The following is a 27,600-nucleotide window of genomic DNA, read 5'->3' on the forward strand; positions in this document are numbered from 1 at the left end:
TGTAAGACTGTTTTAATTTACATTTATAGCGTTATAATCAAGAGAAATGAATGGCAAATATCTATATCTTTGTGTGTATGTTATTTTCATCCCCAGTCCCCACTCTTAACAAGGTTGGAGATCCCTGCTACATATCATTGTGTAAAACCTCACTGCAGAACAAGCAAAGCATTCAGTCTGTGAATGAGTAAACAAACCTTACAAATCCCAGAATGTAGACTCAATACAACGAATGGCCCCGTGACACTGACATAAATGGTAAATGGTGCATTTATATAGCGCCTTTATCAAAGGTACTTTACAATGATTGTCCATTACATTCATACACCGATGGTGGAGGAAACCATGCAAGACACCAACCTGCACATCGGTAGCAATTAGGGGTTCAGTGTCTTGCTCAAGGACACTTCGACACAAACTCTGGGGAAGCCCAGGATCGAACTAGGCAGCCGCTCTACCTCCTGAGCCTCTGCCGCCCTTAATGTAATTCAAGACTATCAGCCACTCAAAAAACAAACTACACCAAGATTATATTCAGCAAGACTACACCTTTATTCTGAAATGGTCACAAAGTAAATTTTGCAAAAGCCAATAAAGGAAAAGACCACCCTTTGTTTTTTTAATACTCAGCAAGAAACATGGCATATAAGATAACCAAATAAGTCAATAGAATATTCCTACGTATAGTTACACAATGATACCAATTAGCCTATCAATAAAATAAAACTAAATGAAAATATATTCTGTCACATCCATTCTATTGCACGCTGACTTGGGCATCGGGATGTTCTCCTGCCGAAACCTTCCCTCTCTAGTGTGTTACTTTGTTTGTGTAATACTCCTGCATATGTCAAATATGTCATTAACCACATAAAAGCCAAAACAAACTTAAAATACAATCATTGTAGAATGTTAAAATGACAGTCAACCCAATTTGTTTCTATTCCTGAAACATTTTTTGGATAGTTTGAATTTGGTTTATTACTTGCTTATTTGCAGGAACTAAATCAGAGAGACAGGCCATCTTCAAAAATAATACCTTTACAGTTGACTGGCATGAGGTTTTGAAAAACGGTCAGTCCACACACACAGAAAGACACACAATCCTGACAGGTCAGTAAAGATGTCACTCTGCACAGCACACTACACACACAGTAAGCGTAGCATCCATACAGAGGGATGGGAAAACCATAGAACAGAACACAAATGTGGCATGTTCGAGCATAGTACTTCCAAAGCCTGTATTTAAGCTATTCTGCGAACCTAAAAAATATATTCATGTCAATCAAAAGCAGATGAGAACTGCAGATGAGAAACTCAAAGGTTACCCAATCCAAATGGTCTCAGAATCTGTGAATTCTGAGTGAAAGTGAAAAGATATTAAATAAACATACATTCCATAAGTGGCAGCATTATAATAGCATTCAATGTTCACCAATGGCAAATACTCACTAGGACAAAACAACACAAAAACACAAGCCCACCAAAAGCCATATGTACCACATCTGGGTATATTTTGTAAGCTGTGTTGTGTAGAGTGGACTAGTTGCTTTTCTCATGTCTGCAATCTTAATGAAAGTTATTTTTCCCATAATAATGCTTCCTCCATTTATCTAACAGACATTGTAATTAACGATGTCTGCTAACATGCAAGCATCTAAGTACATATGAACAACGTGGTGCATGGCTTGTGCAGGAGTGTTGAAGATTCTGTGTGAGCGTGCAGGGACATTTAAACAAGTGAAATCTGACTCCTTATCTATGTCCTCAGCTTTTTGGGGGGTTCCCTGTGAGGGATAAATCAGGATGTATACAGGGGGCAAAGCCTACACCGTAAGAACAGATCCAACCAATGGATCCTCCAATTGGCAGAGCCGAGACGTCAATGACCACCAGCTCTGCAGATGGTGGTGTGCAGCGTAGACGCAGGGGGATAAGGAAGAGGGAACGAGGGCATGGGAGTGAGCATACTACGGGCCGTCTCATGAGTTGTCTGAGGGCACATGTTCTTCGAAGCCCTCACTCTCCCTGACCAATGCCCTCTCCAGGATGACACGTCCCTCCTTGTACCGCTGGCTGTCCTCGGTAGCAAATTCGTAGATCCAGCCCAGTTTGCTGTTACAGTTCTTGCAGCTCACATCTCTCACCATGTGCCTGCCAGTAAGCATCACTCTATCCTGCACCTCGCTGTATTGAAGATTCACCACCTAAGAACATAAACAAATATCATATATAATTGTCAGGAAGTATAATGTTACATTACCGGAACTTCCTGTACTTCTGGTTCACTTTCAACAGTAGTTCTTGTTCAGACTAGCCAATAATATTGTCTTGAAAGTGTAGCAATTATTGCCAAGTCCACTTATTAACTGCGAATTTTGTCTTGTTTTTTTCCCCCCAGAGAGAAGAGAGAATTACGTGTCACAAGTTGTTTTTTTGGGGTCTTGTTTTAAAAGCACTGGGCTTCTTTGGAAAATATAAACAAGACAACATTTCTTTGATGTATATACTATAATTCCCCATAGGTTTGGTGAGGAGTGTGAATCACATTGAGTGGGGGGTATCGGGTAATCATTCTGGTTGGTGCCTCTACTTATTAAGCCCTAGATCAAGTATGTGTGTAATATTATAATAAATAACTTTTTTTATTTAGGAATATATGGCCATATTATTGGGCTTATTTCTCTCGCAAGATTTGGCTTGTCTTTGGAGGTGGGTTTACTTATTTTTCTCACAAGAGTTGGCAACACTGTTCCACCGTGGAGGGAAGCCTGGTATTTGTTTACAAACTGGCCCGTGTGATCAGTTTGGAACAAATATCAGGCTGGTGGTGGGTTCCGGTTGGCGTCACATTATTTTTGTTTTGTTGTCGATTGCTTGCTACACTTACAAGGTGAAATTTTTTGAGTAAAAATGCTATTGACAATGGATTGTTAGTGAACTCCATACCTTATTGAACAGAAAGGCTCTTCCTGTAGCTCCAGTGAAGCGTGTGGAGATGAGCTCCGACCGGTTTGTAAGAATAGTGTCACAGTTGGCACATGAGAAAAGACGTGTTCCACCAATATGGTCCAGGAAGATGCGCCCCATTGTTCAATGGTTCCTTTGGCACTTAATTAACTGAGGCAGGGAAAAGGAGGATAAAAGCACAAACTTAATTTAACATTTAGGGAAATTGATTAAATACATTCCATGCATACCAGTAGTATAGTAACAACCAGTCCAATGTTGCATCAAATCTAATCAAATACCTTATACTTTGTCTTGTCACGAAAAAAATAGAGAAAATGGCAGTTGAGGTTTTGAAGAGTGCTCAACAAATAGCCGCTAGCAACTCTAAATTATATTTTTAATGTCTTGAATCTAGACTAGAGTTGCAATACTACAGCCCATACATCCAAACTGAAAAGTCCTATCTGATTGTATTAAACGACATTAAACTCACCAACATTGCTGCTGTATGGAAAGCTTTTCTATCTTTTTTCTATCTATGTTTGTTTCATAAAAATCCACTATAGACATGTTATGAGCTACTTTCTGTCAATAGATTCTGTGCAGGTGGTTATTTATAGTGTTGGAGTTTGGAAGCGCTCATTTTCAATAACACAACGTCCTGTTAACGCCTGCATTTAGGGATGGGCAATTAATCGGTCATCATATCGGTATCAGGCGATGTTGGCCTTACAATGCAATATCGGTATCGAACCGATATCAAAATAATATATCGGTTTAGCCATTTGTGATGATGAAGACTGCAGATTCTATCAGTGTTTTCTGGGGAAGCTTTGAAAAGGGTCAAGAAGTTGGATTCAAATACAAATTAAAACATTACCTTAAAGCTGTGATGTTGGGATATGAGCCAACAATTCAATAACGGTGCCGACCCTAGTCTTGGAATAAAGAGGCAATGCTTTTTTCAAATATAGTGTTTATATGCCCTTTTCAGAATGGACAAAACGTTATTATTTTTTAACACAGAATGAGATCATATTGACATCGGTTTAAATCGGTTAACGACCATAACAGCAACTAATTATTGGATATCGATATCGCCCACCCCTACCTGCATTATGTGCAATTTAGAAACAGGTACACAGGACCGTAATGTGATTTCCAACCTCGAACACTTTAAAAATTATCACCTGCACAGAATTCCTTGGCAGAAAGTATCTCATTACATGTCTACGGTGGATTTTTATGAAACACTTTGCAGATAGAGGATAATTCAAGCTTTCAGTACAACTGCAATGTTGGTGAGTTTAACGTCATTGATTTAATACATTCTGTTTGTATGGGTTGTCAAAGGTTGGTGTTGCAACTCTAGTTTCAAGAAATTAAAAATAGAATTGTGGCTACAGTACTCACCCACCAATGCCAATGCAAGTCACAATGATAATTAAACTAATCCTCCCTATGTTTACTTTCTGAGATTTCCTTGGACTCTTGGAGTTAGACATGTTTGCCGAGTTCTGATGTTCTGAAAGTAACTAAGTACATTTAAGTAATACAAGTTTGAGGTATTTGTATTTCCAATTTTCAATATTTTTACTTCTACATCTACAGAGGCAAATATGGTACTTGTACTCCCTATGGTAAACTTTAGTTACTTACTGTTGTAGACGCATTGTGAGCTTGTAGATCTGCTTTTAGACATTTGAAAACTAATGGGACACTGCCTCTAATGAGTACTTTTACTTTTGTTACTTCAAGTACATTTTGAAACCAATACTATAAAAACTGTGAGTACTTTTTTATACCACTGTCAACGGGTCAGAAGTAGGCAAGTAGCTACTCTACTGTCCAGTTAGTAGTTAGCTTTCAGGCTAACAAAGCTACAAGCTAGTGGCGAGGAGACAACAAAAACACATCAAAGATCGAACTTACGCTTTCGTCCGTGAAACGGTTTCCTACCTTTTAGAATTCGTTTTTTGGCAACAAATCTTCTCGGCTGTAACGAATCCGATGTCACCGATATTTTCAGTGTGCTTTCACTTGAACATCAGTTGTTTGTGCGGATCGTCGTCGTCGTTGCTTTGTTGTTCTTTTTCAGCTGTCCCTGTTCTCTCCACCAGTATCAACATCCGGTCATGGATGACGTAGCTGGCTGCTGCTGCATGTGCACGTGCCCAGGGGCGTCGTCACAAGGGGGGAAAGGTGGGACTGAGTTACTAGGGCCCAAGGTGGAGGGGCCCTATTTTATATTTTATATTGAAAAATAGCAGATATACAAGCTCTGCAAAACGTCTTGAAAATGTGTGCAAATCTTTGAATAGCCTATGTATTTTTTAAGTGAACATTTGTAACTCAAATTTAGCTTTTGGGGGGTCCCTGGAACTATATATTTTGAGATGGGGGTCCTTGGCCAAATACATATCATCTTGGGGGTCCTTCACATGAAAAAGTTTGAGCACCACTGACATAGAAACATAGATTTTTCAAAAAAGAAATCACGATTTTAAAAAAAATCACACCCGTGTGAACTGAGCGGTGGTCGTGGAGGCTGCGCAACAGCAAAACAAATATATAATAATAATAATAATTATAATAAAAAATATTTAAAAAATATTTAAAAAATAATAATAATAAAAAAATATATATATGGGGGGGGGGGGGGGGGGGGGGGGGTGGTGGTGCTTGCTTGCGTGTGAGAGAGAGAGCCATCCATCCATCCATGTCACTCAGGCCACCACTGGTATTGCAGTTGATGCTCAGGGCAGACTAGACTCAACAGCACCTCTCTGGTCACCAGGGGTACTTAGGCTACATACGGACCCACATACATAGACGGCTACATACGGACCCACATACATAGACGGATACACACACGGCCACGCTATGGAGACGGTGTGACCACCGCTCAAAAAAAAAAGCAGATCTACAAGCTCGCAGCACTGCACTCGGTGCTGCACTGTGAGCTTGTATATCTGCTATTTTTCAATAGTTAAAGTTATACCATGTAACTTTTTTTATAAAACAAATCTTAAAATGGTCCTAACTGTTAAATCGCTAAAGTTTTAGAACCCCCACTCCGTTATTTTCAGCTTCAAAAGCCTTCTCTTTATATGTTTTCTATGAGCCTGACCGGGCCCCGGTTTTCGCGGCAAAATGACGTCATCATAATATTGGCCAATCACAGCGAGGGTTATACACTGCCGGCCAATCACAGCGCATCTTGGAGTGGGGTCGCTAGGGCGGCCATATTTGTAGTCTCCCGTGTGTCTCTATACTCGGGTGCACGGTGAAGCATGGGTGAAGGAGTGTATCTCCGGAATGGCTGAACGCACAGGAACCAGGGACCCCTCAAAAGATAGATCTCGGCGAGGTGGAGGCAGACGCGGGGGTGTGAGAACCAAAAAACGGCCGAAAGACGCGGACGCGACCGAGGTTTGCTATAGATAGAGCTACTGACCACAAGTTGAGCAACTTACACAGTATAGCTTTAAAGCACAAAATAATGCATAATAATGCATTCCCAGTCTAAATGGGTTAAACCCCCTCCCCTTATGAAGAACATTCATGGGGGGCCCTCGCAGTGAATCCTTCCATCATTTGGTGCGACACCCCTGCATGAGTCCCATATCCCAGAGACACGCAGCCCCTCCAAGGGGCTACACATTGATTGATTGAAGACTTTATTAGAAGTTTGCATAGGAAAAGGTACAGTTTCATGACGGTACAGTTCACTGGTACAAGGTCTACTAAAAGGAGATCCATGAAAAGACTAAGCTTATTTCCACAGGAAACCATTTAAGTATCTCATATAACATTGAATGACAGACGAATAGAACACAGTACTATGCAGTAGATATATAAAGAAAAGAATGAAATCAGTGCCGGTTCTAGGACTCAAGTGGCCCTATGCAAGATTATTTTAGGTGGCCCCTCACTAACGAATGCGCGCGTACGCGCGCATCCGTTAGTGAGGGGCCACCTAAAATAATCTGTCGCACCAGATCGAAATGTTCTTTTTGGAGGCATATTGACTTGGCTCATGAATCAAGTACAGTCTAGAGTGAAGTTTGGGATTATGAGGAAGGAGGAAGGGGAGCGCATATTAAATTAATAACGCTAGTTTTTGGATAGGGGATACATGACATAATGTAACAATAGGTTTAAAAAATATCTTCTTCCTGTGATGTGGCCCCCTAAGCCCTAAGCGGCCGCTTATGTTGCTTATGCCAGGAACCGGCCCTGGATGAAATAAAAAACAATTAAAGGACGACTTCACCACTTTTCAACCTTTAGGATTCAAACTATCTTCACATAATTGGTCCTCACTAATGTTCACAATAAAATAGCACCATCTTTTCCCCCCTACTCAGTCTCTGTGTCTCTGGGGAGTTCAGAAAACCATCTGCCAGTGATATCATCATTTGTAAGATTTGATTTAAGTTTTTAAGCAAGATTTAAAAACATAGAAAGCCTACAGATTATTAGCTTGGATTCCCCATCGATGATGTCACTGGACTGCCCACAGCCCTCTTAGGAAAAGAAATGTGCTATTTTAATGTGCCTCATTTTAGTGAGGACCAGTTATATGAAGATAGGTTGAAAAGTGGTGAAGTCATCCTTTAAGTCCGGAATGACTCCAAGTAGGGTACAGTGGTGGGAAAAGTACTACATTTCTTGTAAAAGTATCAATACGGCAATGTAGAATACTCTGTTACAAGTAAATCTGCCCCATCCTAGGTGAAGGCCCCCACCTTAAAATACTCCCTAAACGTCAAGGATTTCCACAATTACAACACCAGAGGCAGCTCCACAAATCACGTTCAACCCAGATTTGCCTCTAAAAAAGGCTCAAATTCGTTCTCCTGCTACCACTAACATGTGGAACGCCCTACCACAAGCTCTAACTAAAGGAGTGTAAATCCCTAACCTCCTTCAAAATCGGTATGAAAAGTCACCTACAGACGGCTGCTACTCAAAACGTGTAATAGTCTAAGCCCATACTTACCTCCCCTTTTCCACTGTAAACTTTCCCCTTTTCTTTTCCATTTTCTTTTCCCATTCCCATGTTACTGATGATATCCTAGTATGTAAAGTACTGTGTTCTATCCGTCTCTCTTTCAATGTTTCCTGTGTAAACAAGCCGAAAAGCTTACTAGGATCTCCTTTTAGTTGACCTTGTACCAGTGATTTGTACTGTCATGAAACTGTACTTTTTCCTAAGCAACCTTCTAATAAATTCTTCAATCAATCAATCAAAACCCCCTGTCTCCCATAACCTCCATCCCCTTACCCCCAACTCTGCCCCCATAATAACCCCCACTCCCAGAAAGCATGGAATTCTCTTCTGATTCCAAGGGTCAGATCAGGTATCTATAAAACCAATCTCAGTCCACTCCAAGCTCATAAAATACTTAACAATCTAATCATCTCATCTCATCATTGCCAAAACGGATCCCTGGTCCTTCAGTGTACAGGTCATAACACAGCCAATGAGCTAGTTAAGCTTACGGTAATGTGCTGTGACATTGAAACAGCCTGACACATCACCTACAATTTAATGCGTTTTTTTGTTGTTGTTTTTTTTTTTACCAGAAAACTCGTAAAAAGTTTGTTATCGCTGGATGTTATCGTTATCGTTAAATTCAACAATACAGGTTAATTTTGTAGGTGTGTTTTATTATTGTGCTCTATGGCAGGGTTTCTCAAAGTGGGTGCCGTGGCACCCTAGGGTGCCGTGACAAAAGTCCTGGGGTGCCGCAGAATACTTATACAGGTAGGCTATTTGGAATTTATCAATATCATTTAACCACTTAGACGTAGACCCTCTATTGAGTCAAATGGAGTTGTTGCAGTTTCCTTGGTGAAACACTAAACACTAAAACACTGAAACATTGAAACTAAATCTACTCACCAAAAATAGAAAGTCCACAACGCTCCACAGTCTGTTTAAAAAAAAGAAGAAAAAACCAATCTATGGATTAGGATTTTAAAATGTGTTAATGTGTTTGTGTGTGTGTTGTGTGTGTGTGTGTGTGTGTGTGTGTGTGTGTGTGTGTGTGTGTGTGTGTGTGTGTGTGTGTGTGTGTGTGTGTGTGTGTGTGTGTGTGTGTGTGTGTGTGTACTTAATAAACTAGTCTTGGAGCTGCAAAACTACCACAATGAGAAGCTACATTTATGAGATCAATATTATGATTATTATTATATCTGTTTGAATCTTTACACCTAAATGAGCTTTATTTCATAGCAGTAGTGCTGTAATCAGCTATTAACCACAAAATGTATGTACATCTGTGGAAAATCACTCTGGTTACTATCACTGTGTCCACAAAGTCAGTCTCCTGTGCCTTGTCAATGCATTAACTCCAGAAAATGTTTCTTGATTACATCACTTCTATTTCTTTGGCAGTCTTGTTCGTGACCACAAATATTACTATACAAGATTGCATTGATATCAATTTTTATATAAAACCAGCTTGTTGTAGCTATGTTAAAGTTTAAAAGATAGTGAGCATTTTCTTAACTTTAGCATTTTGATCAACACATACACCCAAAAGGGAATTCAATTGACCTATTAAGCTACAGTAATCAACATTCCAGACAAAATTTGTTTGACAGATAAGACAGCAAATGTATAACTAGACTAGAGTTTGAAATATTTCTATATGAAAACAAAGTGATATAAATTGTATGGAGCATATTTGTGAATAGTGTCTTCTGTCTCTCTAAACCAACACATATTTGGCAATATCTTGTTTCAAAATGACAATGTATGGTAACATTTATACAAAGTTTACATACATTGACATTTACATTACTGTATGTCATTATGATGAAAGTAGGGCCATAAATATGGCTCCACCTCTCTTGCATCTTTGACATCTGTTGCAAGACTGCAGGGATAGGTGACTGTGACACCGCTACAGTACAGAAAAACCAATTAAGTATACAGAGGGACAGTTAGGGCATACAGCTCTTGTGATTTGGTTGATTGATAGGCTGATAACAAGATAAAAAAAAGAGGTAGTAAAGAGAATAAAACTCTGTGCCAGGCAGTCTTTCTGTCTCTCATACTGAGGAAGAGCAGGGAGGAACAATCCTGACTAGGTCCTCAGATAACACCCCACATCATGACTACCTTGGGACTCATGATTCTTGGTTCTCTTGTGGCAACCTTTCTTGGATCCTGTGCACATCTTTCAGGTAAGTACACAGTCAAATGACTCAAATCCCCAGTGTTCATTTTACACGGAGAGATTAAGAATGGAACTAATGCTTTAGAATGCATTTTGGTAAATCTTTTACACCCAAAAATGTATACTGAGGATTTTACTGTGTTAGTCCAATTTGTTTTTATTAGACTGAATTGTTGACAGAAATTAGCTTGCTGAAATACAATTAGTAATTACACCATCCAACTACACTATCACCACTCTATTGTTGTCTGTCACAAATGGAAGTCCAACGCGCTTCAACCAGGTTGTGAGTAGAAAAGCTTATGTGCTCAACAGCAAAGTTCAATATAATATGAAAGAGGAGTTCATATTTGGTCTGACTGACATTCCGACCAGTGGCTTCTTCATTGTTTGCTGTATTTGAGCCCTCTCTGGAATTATGTACTTTAGGGTTAATTTGTTGCCAATTTGAACAGCATGAGGAATCTTTACACTTACGCAGTTAGTTAACTATACAAAACTCCTTTGTGCAGAAGGGACTTTGGGCTACAAATGCAGGCAAAGTGTAAATCACACCACAGACTATTATTAAACAGGAGCAGTGTCCTCAGAGTGTCAAGGTTGAGTTCATTGAACTCAGATTAATGGTAACATGTCATGGGAAGGGTAGACAATAAGATCATCTTGACATAATTCTCCACTGTTGGCTTGAGAAAATAATTGGTATTTTCACCTCTCCATTTTGTACCTCTTTTTACCCTAACCCGTTCATACAATCGTGTAAAGGTTTTCCTGTATTGCAGCAAACGGTTTAATTTGTTTCTATGTCTCATTTAGATGCAGTCCACAGTGGTTTTAATCAGCTACCATCTGAAGAATCAGAGAATGTGAGTGGTATAGTGTTAGGCTATGCCGTATGCCGTATGATAATTCTTTGTATATTTGATATATGATGATGTGTAAAATCTTTTTCATTAATCATCTGATCATCTGATTTCTTTCTGTTACAGAGGGAAAGTTATATGCCATTCCTCTGTTCTCAACCTGCCCTCTCATCTCCATCACCCTCTGGTAGACCTTTCTAGTACTGCATTCTGATATTAATGAAGCCTTATTTCACATGAAAATAGCTGATCTACAAGCTCACAACGTGTCAGAATGCAATGTGTTGTGTGAGATTGTGTATCAGCAATTTTAGAATAGTTTTTCTATCTTTTTTTCCTTTTTTTCTAAATAAGTGAAAATGTGTTAAATTTGTATACTGACAAGCCCAGAATAAGGATGCCAGGTTGAAAGTGATTAAAAAGGCACTTACAGTATTATATACTTTAATGTACAGTAACCTAGGTTAATTGAACAAGGTTGTCCAATGGTTGTGTGATGCATACTTCATTATTGTTTCTTCTCCATCAGTTGATACCCTCAGACCTGCCGATATCTCAGTGATCTCTGCCATGGGCCTACCACTCTCTTATAGGTACACACTATAAAGAAGTGCACCATCTTCCAATATACTGTATTCCCATCACCACTTTGGTCATCTGAAGAGACAACATTACTGCTCAGTAATAATATAAGTGGAACACGTTTGTCTTGAACTGCCTCACATCTAACACACCATTTTCTGTCTCCACCCATAGGACAGAGGCATTCAGAATTGTCAGTAGGTTAGCAGGTGAGTCTGAATGTCCGTTTTATCAGTCTAAATCTTTCTCATCATAATACAGTACATATTTAATCATACATACCACTTTACTCTAAAGCCTAAAGGGTATTATACTGTACTTCATATTCTTCATGATGTTAGTTTTGAACATTATGTGATCCCTTTGTCCTGGATTTTGATAAACCCCATCCTTTTTAAATGTGTGTCTTTTACTGATATGCAGAGAGTGTGTTAGCGTTTGGTTTTCATTTAGGGGTTTCATGAAAATGCATTTTCAAAGTTTCCTTTGGAAAGCATACTCTAATGTGCTTTGAATGTTTTAATACATGCATCATAGTATTATTTGATCCATGCCCATTAGTTAAAGGATTCTTTCTTTCGGTTTAAGTACAGTAACCTGTTCTGTTATTCATCAACTTTGAATTGAAGTTGGCCAACAATACCTTTTTTCAGCTGGTTCGGAGGATTTCCTGATTATCTAGTTAAAAGCTAGTGGTTTCCAGAGACCGTCTTTGATCTAATCAACATTGTAATATAGGGCTGTTGTAAAGAGGAATGACTTTTGTCTCAACTGAAGTTCAATCCAAGTTCAGAGTTTGCTTAAAGGTTACTGGAAGTGGTAATATTGGGCCGGAGATCTTGGGCCCTATTTTCATCCGTGCCTTACTTTTATCCCTAAACTTCTTTGCCTTTTTTTTTACAATTTCAAAAAACATTTTAAAATAGTTTAATTAACTAGCCGATCTACCGTACATCTACACATTGTGCGCTTAAGAACATTTAGATTGAATTGTTCCAAAGATGCATTAGTGGTGTCGTATTCATCAGTCAGTTATCACAGTGCTCTTGTATCACCAGATAGAAAGACAAGTAGGCTTTTCTGTATATCAACTGTACTGTAAGTGGAATAGGGAGTGGATATTTGACCTATAACTTGATCCATCTATCAATACACTACGAGTTATGGCCATGCAGATATACAGTAAAGCATGCACACATAGCAAGTTGCTATTATGAATACATTCCAAGCAGGCATGACATTTGAAAATGTTTAACTGGAGCTAAGAACTACACATCTTACTTTTTTTCTCAATTTGAGGCAGAGACATTTGTACACAAAATGTTTACATGCACCATTATGCATAGTGCCGTTGATGGTGGTATCAGACTCGTATGATTGTGCATGCCCAGTTGCCCACTACTGTATATATGTTTTATTATGTCAGTATCACTATGGGTTCAGATAAATACATCCATCAGCTTAGATATGTGCACAGGTACAGTAATATAGTAATTAAACTGATCCAGCCTGTTCAAAACTTCAGTTTCCTAAGACAATGTGTTTCAAAGGCAGTGACAAAGGTGATCTGAAAAGTATCTACTGTATCTTACTAAAGTGAACTTTTATCTTTGAAGATAAGAGAGGGGGTCATAAACATAGGGCTTTGACCTCTATGACTTATTCTGTAATGGGTACTTTATTGTAATATGCTATATACAGTATATACTTTATTATCTCCTTGGGGAAACTCATCCTCTGCATTTGAATTATCCTAAATACTGAGGAGCCGTAAGGAGCCGACAGTATAGCACTTGTAACTGTAAGTGCTATACACCAGCTGTAATGCCAGTACCTTGGTCAAGGGCAATGGCAGTATTACCGGGTATGTATCTATGTCTTTAGGTGTGGGAGGAAACTGAAGGAAAGAGTACATGAAGGAAACCTATACACACATAGTGAATATGCAAACTCCACAAAGAAAGGCCCCAAATCGTATTGCTTGGAGTCAGCAGTGCTAACCATTGTGTCACCATCATTCTTATTTTGGCAAAACTGAATATGAATTATGAAAACAAACGTTCCCTTTAGCAACAACAGTGAAAGTGACAGTTAAAGTGATAGTTCACCTATTTTTTACATAAAGCTGTGTGAAATACTGGCCATTAAAACAGTGGTTAAAAATGTATTAATTGATTACCAGAGTCCCGTGGTCAGAGTTCTGGTCAGTTTTAGATGAATATTAAGTAGTTCCAATGGGGTGGGGGCCATTTGGCGTGGCCCAATCATTGAACATAGATTAATCCACAAAACTAGCGTCATTTGTATTGTTGGCCTATTTCTACCATATAGAGCGAGGTTTGGTTCTGATCAGCTGACTGCAAAGCACCTTGTTTTGGGGAAATACGTTGCAGCGGCGTAGTGATACTGGACACAAAAAATAGTACCATGTGACAGAGGGGTCAAAGTTGAACGAAAGTTGGTCTATTTGGTAGAAATAGGTCAACAATACAAATGACGCTATTTTTGTGGATTCATCTATTTTTAATGATTGGGCCATGAGCCCCTGCCAAATCACCGGAACTACTTTATATTCATCTAAAACTGACCAGAACTCTGACCACGGGACTCTGGTAATGAATTAATACATTTGTAACCACTATTTTATGGCAAGTATTTCACACAGCTTCATGTCAAAAATTGGTGAACTATCACTTTAAGGTCCATCCACACCAAGCACTAAAACTATGAACCAGTAAGACGCCTAAGGGATGTATAGTGGATGACAAAGTCCACACCACAACTACAGTATAATAACAACAGTAGTAAACAATATAGTTATAGTGCCTGCTGTGGACGGTCCATGCAGTGAGTGGCTCCCATCTTGTGACCGTGTTGCTTTTTAGTTTTTTTGTTGGTAAACAGAAAATAAGAGACTTTGATTGCCTTGAAATGTTTATGATTGCTCTCTCTTTCCATTTAAAACAGAACTGATGTCCAGGTTTAATCCTGAAGTTATCGCTCTGCCATCATTACAGCATAGGTAACACACTAATACACATAGACACATGCTAACATGCATCTACTGTAGACATTTTAAGTGTGTTGTGTTGTTTTGTGTTGCAGGAGTCTGTTGGAACAGGCTGAGGAACTGTCAGCTTCCCTCTTCCATCATCAGGTGCTTTTTTCTGTTTTATCCCTATTTCCCATACTGTTTATCCATCCCTCTCAATAGAAATCTACACACTGACAAATAAACATCTTATCTTATCTTATCTTATCTATTTATAATGATCAATCCTAGATCACTTTCAATGAAACATTTTACCAAATATATAATATATATATATATATTTGAGGATGAAAACCTGATGGCATTCTGTTCTAAATAAATGTTGCAACACTGATAACAGTGGATTGTTTTCTCATATGTATGTACATATGTCCTTGCAGGCCACAGGCAGCGACTGGAATCTGGTCCTGCTGTTTGTTCCAGTTGACCCTCTGTGTGTTTGTTCATCACAGGTAAGACTTTGCTGTAAAATAATAATTTTCTCAGTTTCTTTCAGAAAATAGACTTTGTATAAAGACTGCATTCTAGCAGGATATGATGATAGTACTAAAGTACATAACTTTGTTCTTATGTCCGTAGGCTGCTTTGAAAGTTGAAGCTATTGTGCAGGAGGTGGAGGCGGCACTGCAGATATTACAGAAGGTCTGTTGTGTGTGAAATCCTGTCATCTTGGAGTAGAATTATCTTACATTAAACTGGGATTCATAGATACATAATAGATTGTGACAAAATGATGCTATTATATGTGCGATACTGTGTTCTGCAGCTACATCACACCCTTATACATACGGTGGTTTGGAGTGTCAACCCTCAGCAGGACAAGTGAGTGCTTAACTTTGCTGCAGTAATCCCACTTCATTCGTGTAGCTATTGTATATTGTGTATTTTGATCTTGCTAATAGACAGACATCTGAGTATTTTTTTACACACAATCTAGAATGTCCTAATAGCTGTAATGTATAATCTGTTAGACATTAATGTGGTTGCTTACGTTTTATTCATTATTGTTTTGCAGTCAATGTCAGTGTATGCCAGATGGCAGCAAGAGCCAGCGCCTACAGAGAGCCACACTAATAAAAGAGCTTCAGGTACATACATATTAAGTGCGAGTGTCATTGAAAGCATCCGAATACTATATGCTTAGCTGCTTACCTAATAGTTTGCTCACTTGCTCTGTGTCTAGGACTCTCTCGATCATCTCTTGGCAGACCAGAAGTGGCACAGCCAAAGTGAAGACTTCTCAGTACTACTGCAGGCTACTCCGCTCATAACTGAGCTCATCTCAGACTCTGTAAATACTGAATAGACTGTTCAGAAGCCATCTGTTATCAACAAATTATCTAGACATCTCAAGATCATTAACAAATGTAACCATGCAAGATCCTTGATGTGGCCAGGAGGCAATAACTAGCAACCTTGTGTCTCCTTAGGAAGAGACTACAGTGTCTGACTCAAACGAACTAGCTATTCAGCTATGGAGAAACATGGTAGGTACTTGTTACACACAAAGTTGCATGTCTTTAAGATGTACTTCATAATTCTTATACTGTGTGCTATGGCAAACTGTCCAAGGTTTTTTAAATGTCCACTCTGTCAGTAAAATAGACCCAGTGTCTTGGTTGTAAAGTGAGTCAGCAGAGGAGAGTTGCCCGTCAAAGAATTGATGTTTGAACACTATGGTGATATTCCAGAGAAGGGAGATTAGATAAGAGATGTAAAGATTATCTTGATCCTGATTATATACTGTATGATCTTCCTCTTCCTTGTTTCTTTGCTACACATAATGTATAATGTCACGAAATCTGAATGATCAAATCATTTGTCTGGCTGCCTGTGCCACATAAACTTGTTAACCAATCACATTGTTTCCAGTTCCAGCCATTGACGGGTGAATCTGGGATCAAAGACAACGTCCTCACAATTCCATGTATTACTGAGGTGAGGTGATACCAATGTGTACTGCCAGTCAAACCTAAACACATTATTACCATGTTCATCAACGCCCTGGGAAATATATCACAAAATCATTATGTAAAAAAATAAATAAAAAAAACATTTTGTTTTTTCTATAAACCCAAGGATAGAACAGGCTTGGTCAACAATTATGAAATATCAAGTGAGAGCATTATGGTCTTAATCTTTACAGCTATTTTTCCTCAATCTCATGTTAGGAGCAACGTTATCTACGGACACAGAGGAATTCTCCCATTAACAGACAGGAGACTGAGTTCTCTCCTCTAATAGACCCAGTGAGTGTCTTTCTTTTTTATGATCAAGACTGGAGGGGAAAGCAAGACTAGAGAAGATCGTTATACTTTACAATTACATGTATTCTTTCAGGTAATGGGCACAGAGCTTCCCTGCACTGATCGCAATCCATCCCCCACTGTTCCCACTTCTGGTAAGGACAATTTTCTGTTATTAAGCTCTTAACCCATTCTAAGAAGTGTGTCTAATGAGCTGAGTTATTCTTTTTCATCCACAGTTCATGAGCTAAGACCTGGGGATATCAAAGTAGTAGCAGCAGTAGGAGACTCTCTGACAGTAAGTGTATCCCTTTAACTGTGTAACAAGATGTTGCTTTCTTCTGCTCTCTTCAAAAGACGTGTATGCTCTATGCCTAAAGAAAATTATTTAGCTGACACTGGGAATTGATTATGTGTGTGGTACTGGTGCTGTATCTCAGTACTGGCTCTGCAGACCAGGCAAACATGACTTCTTTATTCCCTCTGTACAGGCAGGGAATGGTGTGGGTGCGAAGTCTGACAACCTTCTGTTGGTGATTAATGAATACAGAGGATTGTCATGGAGGTAGAGTATCCTACAATACAATTTAAGCCTAATTTATACTTTGTCGCATGACACTCAAACTGGAAAAAGAGCGTTTATCTGTCTGTTTGTGTGTCTATGGATAATCTCACTAACTGTGCTGATAATAGTAAAATTAATGGTCCTGTGGAAGTAAAGACCAAAAATCATTTTACATATTAAAATAACTTTTGTGAATAATCTTCACATTTTGTGAATTAATAATGTTAGACACAACATCCCCCCCAAATTTGGGCAAGACTGATGTCATCAATATGACATTGTCGACGTCATATCAGAGATCAATATAGGGGAACCATGCCATGCCATTATTAGACCCTGATTTGTAATCAGACCTTACAGTAAAATCTCTGATTTTAGTTCATATGGTTGTTTATGAGTAGTGTTTGATTGTAACCGGTTTTGTATCCATTCTTCAGCATTGGTGGTGATGAGAACCTTGCCAATGTGACCACACTGCCAAGTATGTTTCAATGCTATATTGATTTGATTATATATTACATGATATTATATTGTATCATTATATAATGATTGAGAAATTTCAGAAGTTCAGTTGAAAATAATTCATATAATGGTAATATTATTATTTATTTTTATTTTGTTATCGTCTTTAGCACTGTCTTATCTTTCCTATTAGTGCACTGTACAGTAGTATGGTCATTGATAACATTCTGTGATAATGTTATAATAGCCCAATAAAGTTTTAGCTGTGATCTTATCTTTATTAATGTCTGCCAGATCACTTGCCATGTACTGTAGCCTACCTGCTATCAGGTTTAGATGTGGATCATTTGTGATGCATAATACACACAATACTGAGCACTGCTTTGTAATAATCAATCTTCATAAGCTTTTTTGTGTGATTGTGGCAAACAGACATCCTGAGGGAATTTAACAGGAATTTGACTGGCTTCTCAAAGGGGATAGGTGGTCCGGAGAGTCCTCAGGCCTTCCTCAACCAAGCCGTAGCAGGAGCAAAGTGTGGGTAAGTCATATTCTCCTTACCTCTGTTTTTCTATTTACTCTTAGACTACAGACTCCAAAACCAAAAAGAGGTCACAGCATGTCTTTTTTGTTTGTTTGTGATGATTTTGTCCTAACCCCTCTCTCTGCCCCTAGCTTCTTGTCTTTCTGCTGTCCTTTCTAAACACAGACACAAAAACTGACAAAAAGTATTTGTTTTTCAGTGACATGGTTGGCCAGGTTCAAATTCTAGTGAACAAGATGAAGAATGACCCTGTAAGTCTTGACTGATAGACAAACATGAATCCAGGCACAGTCAGGTGCCTATTTTGTAGTAAAACAAATGAAGATTATGCTAATTGGCCTATGAAATAACCCAATAAATTAACATCTTATTTCCTCACAGCTCATTGATTTTGAGAACGACTGGAAGGTTATCACCATGTTCGTTGGAGGAAATGACTTGTGTGACTATTGCACAGACAGCGTAAGCATTGTTACTGAATTTTAGTTTTGTACAGTGGGCAACTTCTAAGTTGTGGTACAACAATGTTATGTTTATAAAAGAAAACAATAGTCCTTAAGATCTGCTTCCAAAATTCATCTAGACACATTTTGAAGTTCTTGGGTTTGATGCTGTATAGTACGTTCTGAATAATCTCCCTAGTAGATTAATCACAAGCAGAGAATGAATGAGCTAAAGCCAGTAATATGAGAAAGATCTTTGCTGCCACATCTTATCACTATTCTTTATTTTGGGGGAAGAAAAGATTGTTTAATGTTAATATACAACTTCCTCTCAGTGCTGTGCAACTTTTATGCCTTACAAACATCATTCTATTTTCTACAGATTTTTTTCTCAGCTAGGAATGTGGTTGATCGGATCCGTGCAGCTCTAGATATCCTCCATAAAGAGGTATACTCACATGTTTACATGACCATCTTTCATTTTTGCCATACCCAAGTTACGGGATTTCATGTCCTAAACCAGCAGACAGACAGCTTTCCAAATCTGTCACTTTGGTTTTGTACCTAACCAGGTACCTCGTGCCATTGTGAATCTTATTGAGATGATACAACTTGTCCCCTTGCGTGAAGTGCACAGTGATGAGAGCCTAGGCTGTCCCACCTGGTTTGTAAAGTAAGTATTGCCTACAAGCTTATTATTGGCAGATGTTAAACACAAACAACTCAAATAATTGTTGTATTCCCTGTACAGATTAATTTGCCCCTGCATACTGAAGCCTACAGAGGGATCTGTTGAACTCCAGAAGGTCAAAGACTACAACAGAGCTTATCAGGTACAGAAAGAACAAAGGAACTGTTATTAGGCCTATACCACAGTTACAGTAGTTCAAACCGTGCATTGAGAAACATTCTAATGATTCTCCTGATATCCTCAATGACGTGGAAATAGCAGATCTACAAGTTCACAATGCGCCGTGCTAAACGCTGTGAGCTCGTAGAGCAGCTATTTTCACTGTGCGACACCTGCATGCAACTCAGGCTTTATTTTGAGTATGTTTGTTTGTACTTATTACAGATTGCACTGTCTAATCCTACACAATGTGTCTCTTCACAGCATGCCATGCAACAGCTAATTGACTCTGGACGGTATGACACTCACGACAATTTCACTGTGGTTATGCAGCCTTTCCTCCGAGAGATCTTTATTCCAAAACTAGAGGTGAGATTATATATTGAAATACATTTGATATGATGCATGACATGCATCACGTTTTTCAGTTCTGGACCCCAGGAAGACTAGAGGCTCATTCATGTGTCTCTAATGGGGATCCTTTAATAAATATAAACGTTTTTCAGTTTAAAAAGCTGTTACTTTTGGTGAGCTATCATATGACGAAATGTGAAGGCTTGACTGTGTGTGTCTTCAGGCACTGGGCTTTCAAATTTTGTTCATACTATACAACTTAATTTCTTTCTTTGTTCCTCTAAAGGACGGACGGCCTGACCGCTCCTACTTTTCTCCTGACTGTTTCCATCTCAGCCAGAAAGCTCACAGCCTCATGGCCCGTGCACTTTGGAACAACATGGTCAGATCTGATGTTTCTTAGCATAGAACAGGGGTCTTCAACGGGGGGTCCGGGACCCCTAGGGGGTCTACAGGGGTTACTACAGGGGGGCCGCCAAATCTTTGTGTGATTGGATTATTCTTTTAAATTGACAACTTGAATCCTTGCATCCCAATTCTGAGGAGAACTTTAACCAAAAATAGCAGATCTACAAGCTTGTAGATCGGCTATTTTCAGCAAATAGGTTTGGTGTAAAGAAAGAGCAGACCAAGTACAGAGTGAAATGCGAAGTTTAGTAAGTAACAACGATTTAAGTGGTTAAAAGTCTGAAAGAATAACACATTTAACATAGACGGATGGCAGTGCTGTCAAAAAGGTTTATGAATCTATATATGAAATCAATGAAAATCTGTATCACACATTTATATAATATGTAGAGGGGGTCCCTGCTTCATGTCTCTCTCAGCTAAGGGGTCCTTGGCCTGAAAACATTGAAGACCCCTGGCATAGAAGATATTACAACTTCAGTCATATTCTGGCATGCATGATTATTTTTATTTGATTCTTTCTGGTATTGACTCAAATAATGCTTTCCCACTCATTTTCACGATGTCCCAGTTAGAGCCGGTGGGAAACAAGACATTTTCCCAAGATTTCACAGCTGACATAGATTTGACGTGTCCTTCAGAGGTACCTTAATAAATGGCTTACTACACCACAATTAAACAATTTCAAACATACATTTCTTTCAGTATATCTACACAGTGAATGTATTTTTTATTCTCTTTAATAGACTAGCCCATTCTTCAGAACGGCTCACAACAGCAATTACACCTTCCCAGGTCCACCTCCAACCTCTCCACCTTTTACGGTAGGCTGGCAGTTTTATACTTGTCTTACAAGTATAAAACTGTATTGTTTATTTTTCAATCTGTTTATATTTGCATCTATGTCTTAACTTTTTAAGGTTGAAAAGATACAATTTCTGTTCGCTGGCACGGCCGTTCAACAACACATAAATGTGCCTTATAACCACTCACTTAGAATTATAGATTATACAGTACGTGGCTCTGGATTGACTCTGTAACCCTCTAACTAAAGTATGTCCTTCTCTGTCATTGTTTAGAACTGGGGCAGTGACTTCTCCTGTGTTGACACAGCTCCATCTAATACTGTCCCAACTTCAGGTGTGCATTCAAACATTATTATGAGCAAAAGAAGTGGTCGATTGTTTATCTATATCTATTTATACAAATCTCCTCACAGTACACAGGCTGAGACCAGGAGACATCAATGTGGTGGCTGCACTAGGAGACTCTATAACAGTGAGTACAGCTACACAAGCATGGATGTGAATGTGTTAATTGTATGTGCGTGCGTGCGTGCGTGCGTGCGTGTATGTGTGCGTGTGCGGGCGGGCGGGCGGGCGTGCATGCAGTATACCGGTATGTATGGATTTGATGTCTGGGTAGGCCTAAATGTGTTTGTGTTCTATTCTAATTTCATGTGTGTTTGTGGATATATCTCATACGGTACTTGTTAGACATTTTTAACATATATCTTACTTTTCCTTCTATAGGCTGGATTCGGAGCTAAGGCAAAGAATCTTTTACAGTTGAGAACTGAGAACAGAGGAGTGTCGTGGAGGTGAGAGTCATCCCTCAAAATTATGTATCTTATATATTTGGTTGACTTATCGAACACATTGCATTGTGATAACATTTTGTGTATTTGTTTGTTTCAGCATTGGAGGGGATGAACAACTTGAAACTGTCACAACATTACCCAGTAAGCACTTACAGTACCTTGGAGAGAAACACATTGTGTAATACATATTCTCACCACTAGGTGACAGAGTTGACAAACTGGCCTTAGGTTATCACATTAATATTTTTGTGTCTCTACTGCATTATAAAGTGTATATATATTTATATATATTTTTTTTGATCAGATATCCTCAAGAAGTTCAATCCTAACATCAAGGGAATGTCAGTTGGTGAAGACAAAACAGAGAATGGCTTCAACATGGCAATATCAGGAGCTAAAGTAGCGTGAGTGCTATCATATCATATGCTATCATACACATTATGATATTTGTTTATATAATAGTGCCTTCATAAGACTTGACATGTATTTGGTCATTGGTTACAGTTTGTAACTGTGTATTTATGTTAGTTCCATAATGTTGACATCTGAAACCATATTCTAATATTTCATATAGAGGAATCCCAGGGCAGGTCAGAAGACTAATTGATGCCATGAAAACCAACACAGTGAGTTGATTTTACTTACTACAATAAGCACTGATGTGATTCTGTTGTATTTTCCATTGACATAAATGGTTTATTTCTGCAACAGAAAGTTACTGAAAAAATAAGGCATGTCATCCCATGTTATGGCATCTCTCCTCCTCGTTCTCTATTTCTCTGAATCCCCCGCACACTTTCTGTCTCCCTCTCTGTCCTTCTTGTGGAAACAGGCTGTCAATTTCGAGAAAGACTGGAAGCTGGTGACCCTCTTCATCGGTGGCAATGACCTGTGTCAGTATTGTAATGATAGGGTGAGTTTCTGTGAGCAGCCATCACCGGCTACTTTATGGGTTTTCGACGGAGGTGTATAACCTCTACACAGAATAACTGTCTAGATAAAACCAGCCATAAAACAGCCCACTTCACATAGAGCCCACTTCACAACAAGTCATAGCAAGGTGGCTACAACTCCTTCAGTGCATTGTGATGTCCTGTTTTTCGAGACGTCTCATAGTATCATGGTCCATGTGGAATAAGCAGCACTGAGGCAGAATAATCAAGCATTGTTGTGACCAAGCCTGCCCTAATTGATTTATTGTGTCACAGCGAGATGTGGGCAGACAAGGTTTCCTTTGAATGAGCACATTCTGTCACTCTCGCCCTCAAACACAAATCAACCCCCTCCCACCCCGTCTCCCTGCCTCCCTCTGTATGAGACAAACACAGCATCAGCCCTTGTTCTCACATCAACAGGGGAGAAGTCAACCCAGACTCTCTTCACCCTCTCTTCTCGCTCTTATCTTTTCTCTGTCCTCCTCTCTTTCTCCTCTGTCTTTATTATCTCTCTTCCTAGCTTGTTTCTTTCTCTGTTTTGTTCATTGCCTTCCCTTTCCACTATCGAGGCAGTATTTTGTGAGATGTATGAAGTAATTAATTAATATTATTTTATGTAGAAGGAGAGTACTGGAGCAAACACAGACTATTAAAGCCTTCTTTATTGGTTACAGGGTGCAGGCAAGAGTGACAAAGTTTCGATGTCAATACGATGGAAGATCTATTGACATCGAAACGTTGTCACTCTTGCCTGCACCCTGTAACCAATAAAGAAGCTAAGGCTTTAACAGTCTGTGTTTGCTCCAGTACTCGCCTTCTACATATTCAAGTTCCGTTTGTGAGATGCACTAGACCGGCCTAAACTAGGCTAGAGGCGCGGTGGACACTGCTCATGCTTAATATTATTTTTTACCTTGAAGCAGAATATCAAAGTGCTCCATCAAAGGGAGATGAAATTTGAGGTGATGGCGGTAACAGCTAGACAGCGTTTGCTCATCACCAATGTTGCAGTTATTCTCATGCATGTTGAATGCCATTGCTTTCTTCAGTCGATATTTGCTTTGTAGATTGCTTTGAAGAATTTCCAATAATGCATTTGCATTTGACTGGCCATGTACATTTCCAGAGCAATGAATGTATTGGTGAATAAGGTATGAGTCAACCACAACAGGGTTTATTGTATGTGTTGATATAACAATGACTTGTCTTTATGTCTATTAATGTACCTGCATGATTCCTCTCAACAACACACACAGGCCACATTGTCACCTCAGAACTATACTCATCACTTGATGACAAGTTTGGATATGCTCCACAAAGAGGTAAGAAAAAAAGTGTTATATCTATTTAATCAGGAAATGGTTAATAATACAGTATCTTTAGATAAAGAAGCTGTGTGAAATTATTCTGAAATTACGGTATAATTAATATAACTATGTCTGACCTCTAAATAGCATCAAAATACTACACCTTGCTGTAACCTCAATGTGGTGTTGTTTCCTTATGGCCTTAGGTCCCCAGGGTGATGGTAAATGTGTTGGAGATCCTAGAAATAGAAGGCCTTCGCAGAATCAAGAAAGACACTATTGGGTGCAGCATCTTAGTAAAGTATGCTCTTCAGTTAATTCACTGCACATCCATTCATGCATAACATAATATCACAGATTCCACAGCTGATTTGACACTTGGGAACAATTAGGCTTATGTTTGATATTCTATTTTCTATATAGCGTAGTTAGTTGAGCAAAGGAACACATTGAAATTCTACACCTGCGAAAGGACTGACAGCCCAGAGTCAACAATCAGGCAGTTTTGTGTAAAAGATAATCTGAGGTGAAAGAGTATAAACTATGCAATATAGACATCAAACAGTGTTGTTGTTTTTTTTCTAGTCTTTCTGCTTTCTTTCCCCCAGATTTGCCTGTCCGTGCTACTTATTACCTGGGGAAGATTCCCCAGAGCTATCAGAGATCAAACGGATCAATCGAGAAATTCAGGTTGGTGGTTGGTTGTTTTCTTTCCTGAATAGGTTTCTATCGGTCACCCTTGTAGAAACGTGGTAAATATTTACTGCATTTGTGATGTTTCTCACACAGACTGAGACAGAAAGGCTGGTGTATGGGGGCCGCTACAACGGTAAAGACGACTTTGCTGTGGTTCTGCAGCCCTTCTTCCGAAACACCATCGTCCCTTTGAATGCTGTAAATCCCCCACCATGTACACACATATACACACACACACACGCACGCACGCACGCACGCACGCACGCACGCACGCACGCAAGCACGCACGCACGCACGCACGCACGCACGCACGCACGCACGCACGCACGCACGCACGCACGCACGCACGCACGCACGCACACACACACACACACACACACTCATACTACTTGCATACATGCATACATACTGCTCGTGTGTACATAAATGCATACATGCATGCTTGACAAACCACTGACCTCAGATAGTATTCATACAAACACTGGTGTTATTCTCTTTATGCTTCAGGAAGGGAAACCTGATGACACCTACTTCTCTGTGGATTGTTTCCACTTCAGTGAACGGGGACACGCCGACATGGCCGTGGCTCTGTGGAATAACATGGTGAGTCTGTTAAGGGGAACAGTTAAAGGCCTTTCTGTGCTTTGGTTGCAGTACATTTTAAACTCCTCGTTGTTTTGAAAGGTGAGCAAAAATGTTTTCTGTTTTGCTGGTAGTTGGAGCCAGTGGGCTACAAACAGACATACAACGTCTTTACAAATGAGAGACACCGCGTCAAGTGTCCCACCACGGTAAGAAATATGACACATTTTTTGTGCCTACTTTCCAGTTCTGAATTGCAGACCTATAATACTGTCCAGGGACATGCAGAGAATGTTAGAGAGACAGGGGCTGAAATTTCAAAAAGGGCCTTTTGGTGAAAACATCGAAAATAGCAGACCTCCAAGCTCACAACGCATCGCAGTTGTGAACTTGGAGGACGGCTATTTTTGATGCTTGATTTCTAGACATTTCTTGATTTCAACATAAGATGCTGCATTCAAGTTCAGGATGCTGCCTTCAGGTATGGCATGGAAAGAGGGCATTTGCATTTCTTTCACCATAGTAAAAGCTGCATTCATGGTCTGGAGAGGGCACTTTTTACAGATGGATAAAAGGGCAGGGGCTCTCGAGCCCCCTTTGATGTCTATGTGTGCACGTGCCTGATACTGTCCCCACTTATGTCTTTCAGGAACACCCTTACATCTTCTCAGGAGTGAACAGTTTCCCCAGTGTAACCACAACACTATCACCCGTAACCACAGTCCCAACCACAGCAACACCTTTTGACCCATGCAGCTCCTCGGATCAAAATGTACCACTGTGGGCTGCTGCTGTGATGGCCGTTGCAGGTCTTCTGATTGGCTGGGCTGTCACCTGGCTCCTCCTTTCTTGCAGAGAAAAAAGAAACAAGAAGAAGATGGAAACTGCGGTCGAGTTGAAGGGCACAGGCTTTTAGAACTCGCAGTAGTGCTGTACTTACTGTGGACTCTGGGACATATACTGTACTAGCCCTTACCCGTTCAAAGATATGAGCTCCAAAATGATGTGCAGTGTGTGGGTTATGGGATGTGCACTGTGCATACAGTATATGAGGGATGGAAAGTAACTTTAACTGGTGCTGGCATGATAATATGTAGGAGCATCAATGTAAGAAATACCCGTTCCATTTAACGGCTACAGAGATGCTGTGTACCGATCTGCATGATTTTTGGACAACATCTGTAACAGGGCCCGCCCGCCCGCACACACACACACACTCCCCCCCCCCCCCCCCCCCCCCCCCCCGTGTGTGTGTGTGTGTGTGGGTTTGTGTGTGATTGTGCATGGCCTGAACAACAGCGCCCCTCCCTTAACATGTGTGGTCACAAAAGGTACTGTAGGCTAAATAGATATAGATACACCATAAAAATGCAAATATACAGCATATGATTTGTGAAAGTGACAAACGGGCTTCACAGTTATGTTAGGTGTGTTCATCTGCTAATGGTGATGCGATTTCAGATCAATTGCTCCAGCCACTGAGGAGAAACGCTGTTTCAGACAGACAGACAGACAGACAGACAGACAGACACTCACTCAGACAGACAGACAGACAGACAGACAGACAGACAGACAGACACTCACTCAGACATTCGCAAAATTATAGTATAGATGTGGGGGCAACACTTAATTTTAACTACGCAGAAAACATCATTCAAACTGTAATGTGTAATTCTGGAAGAATATGAACAACTAATACTAGGCTGACAACACATGAGGTGAGGTGGTGTCCAAGGCAGTGATCATGCATTCACACCTTTGGGATTCACACCCAATTTGTACACTTAGATGATGTCCCAGGCTGAGTTGCCTTAATTATTGTCCTTTTCCCTTAAACAATGATTTCCCTTGGTGGTAATAACAACAATACACTCAGAGTTGTCATTTTGTTATTTAGAAAGTTATAAAGGAAGAATTTTGTGATGAAAATGTGCACTTTGTGGTAGCAACAACTGCCACTTAAATT

General features: G+C 39.6%; 2 protein-coding genes across 2 annotated transcripts; one reads left to right on the top strand and one right to left on the bottom strand.

Annotated features, from left to right (window-relative positions):
* Positions 1 to 1,389: 1,389 nt before the first annotated feature.
* ypel5 (yippee-like 5) lies at positions 1,390 to 5,050 on the bottom strand. Its single transcript, XM_080750482.1, has 3 exons — positions 4,912 to 5,050; positions 2,950 to 3,120; positions 1,390 to 2,207 (listed from the first exon to the last, which is right to left on the bottom strand). The coding sequence occupies exons 2-3, from the start codon at positions 3,088 to 3,090 to the stop codon at positions 1,983 to 1,985; spliced, it is 366 nt and encodes a 121-aa protein (XP_080606608.1). The 5' UTR covers positions 3,091 to 3,120; positions 4,912 to 5,050; the 3' UTR covers positions 1,390 to 1,982.
* Positions 5,051 to 10,024: 4,974 nt separating this feature from the next.
* plb1 (phospholipase B1) lies at positions 10,025 to 26,661 on the top strand. Its single transcript, XM_080750974.1, has 42 exons — positions 10,025 to 10,152; positions 10,962 to 11,011; positions 11,135 to 11,195; positions 11,538 to 11,601; positions 11,765 to 11,799; positions 14,558 to 14,612; positions 14,696 to 14,747; positions 15,023 to 15,094; positions 15,222 to 15,287; positions 15,409 to 15,464; positions 15,658 to 15,730; positions 15,826 to 15,933; positions 16,515 to 16,580; positions 16,814 to 16,891; positions 16,983 to 17,043; positions 17,128 to 17,186; positions 17,380 to 17,453; positions 17,891 to 17,934; positions 18,348 to 18,456; positions 18,659 to 18,710; positions 18,841 to 18,921; positions 19,285 to 19,350; positions 19,475 to 19,575; positions 19,654 to 19,735; positions 20,017 to 20,121; positions 20,393 to 20,488; positions 21,086 to 21,157; positions 21,261 to 21,338; positions 21,594 to 21,654; positions 21,734 to 21,792; positions 22,047 to 22,114; positions 22,212 to 22,255; positions 22,419 to 22,518; positions 22,689 to 22,740; positions 22,947 to 23,027; positions 24,306 to 24,371; positions 24,563 to 24,657; positions 24,965 to 25,046; positions 25,146 to 25,250; positions 25,560 to 25,655; positions 25,769 to 25,843; positions 26,284 to 26,661. The coding sequence occupies exons 1-42, from the start codon at positions 10,080 to 10,082 to the stop codon at positions 26,548 to 26,550; spliced, it is 3,240 nt and encodes a 1,079-aa protein (XP_080607100.1). The 5' UTR covers positions 10,025 to 10,079; the 3' UTR covers positions 26,551 to 26,661.
* Positions 26,662 to 27,600: the final 939 nt, after the last annotated feature.

Source organism: Nannobrachium achirus, assembly GCF_963921795.1.
Source record: "Nannobrachium achirus genome assembly, chromosome: 20".
NCBI classification, from domain to species: Eukaryota; Metazoa; Chordata; class Actinopteri; order Myctophiformes; family Myctophidae; genus Nannobrachium; species Nannobrachium achirus.

Excerpts from the sequence above, each read along its gene's own strand:
- ypel5 (XM_080750482.1), bottom strand. The coding sequence starts at position 3,090 with ATGGGGCGCATCTTCCTGGACCATATTGGTGGAACACGTCTTTTCTCA. Across the intron at positions 2,208-2,949 it reads GAGCCTTTCTGTTCAATAAG|GTGGTGAATCTTCAATACAG; the intron begins GTATGGAGTTCA and ends TTATGTTCTTAG.
- plb1 (XM_080750974.1), top strand. The coding sequence starts at position 10,080 with ATGACTACCTTGGGACTCATGATTCTTGGTTCTCTTGTGGCAACCTTT. Across the intron at positions 10,153-10,961 it reads ATCCTGTGCACATCTTTCAG|ATGCAGTCCACAGTGGTTTT; the intron begins GTAAGTACACAG and ends TGTCTCATTTAG. Across the intron at positions 14,613-14,695 it reads CTGCCATCATTACAGCATAG|GAGTCTGTTGGAACAGGCTG; the intron begins GTAACACACTAA and ends TTTGTGTTGCAG.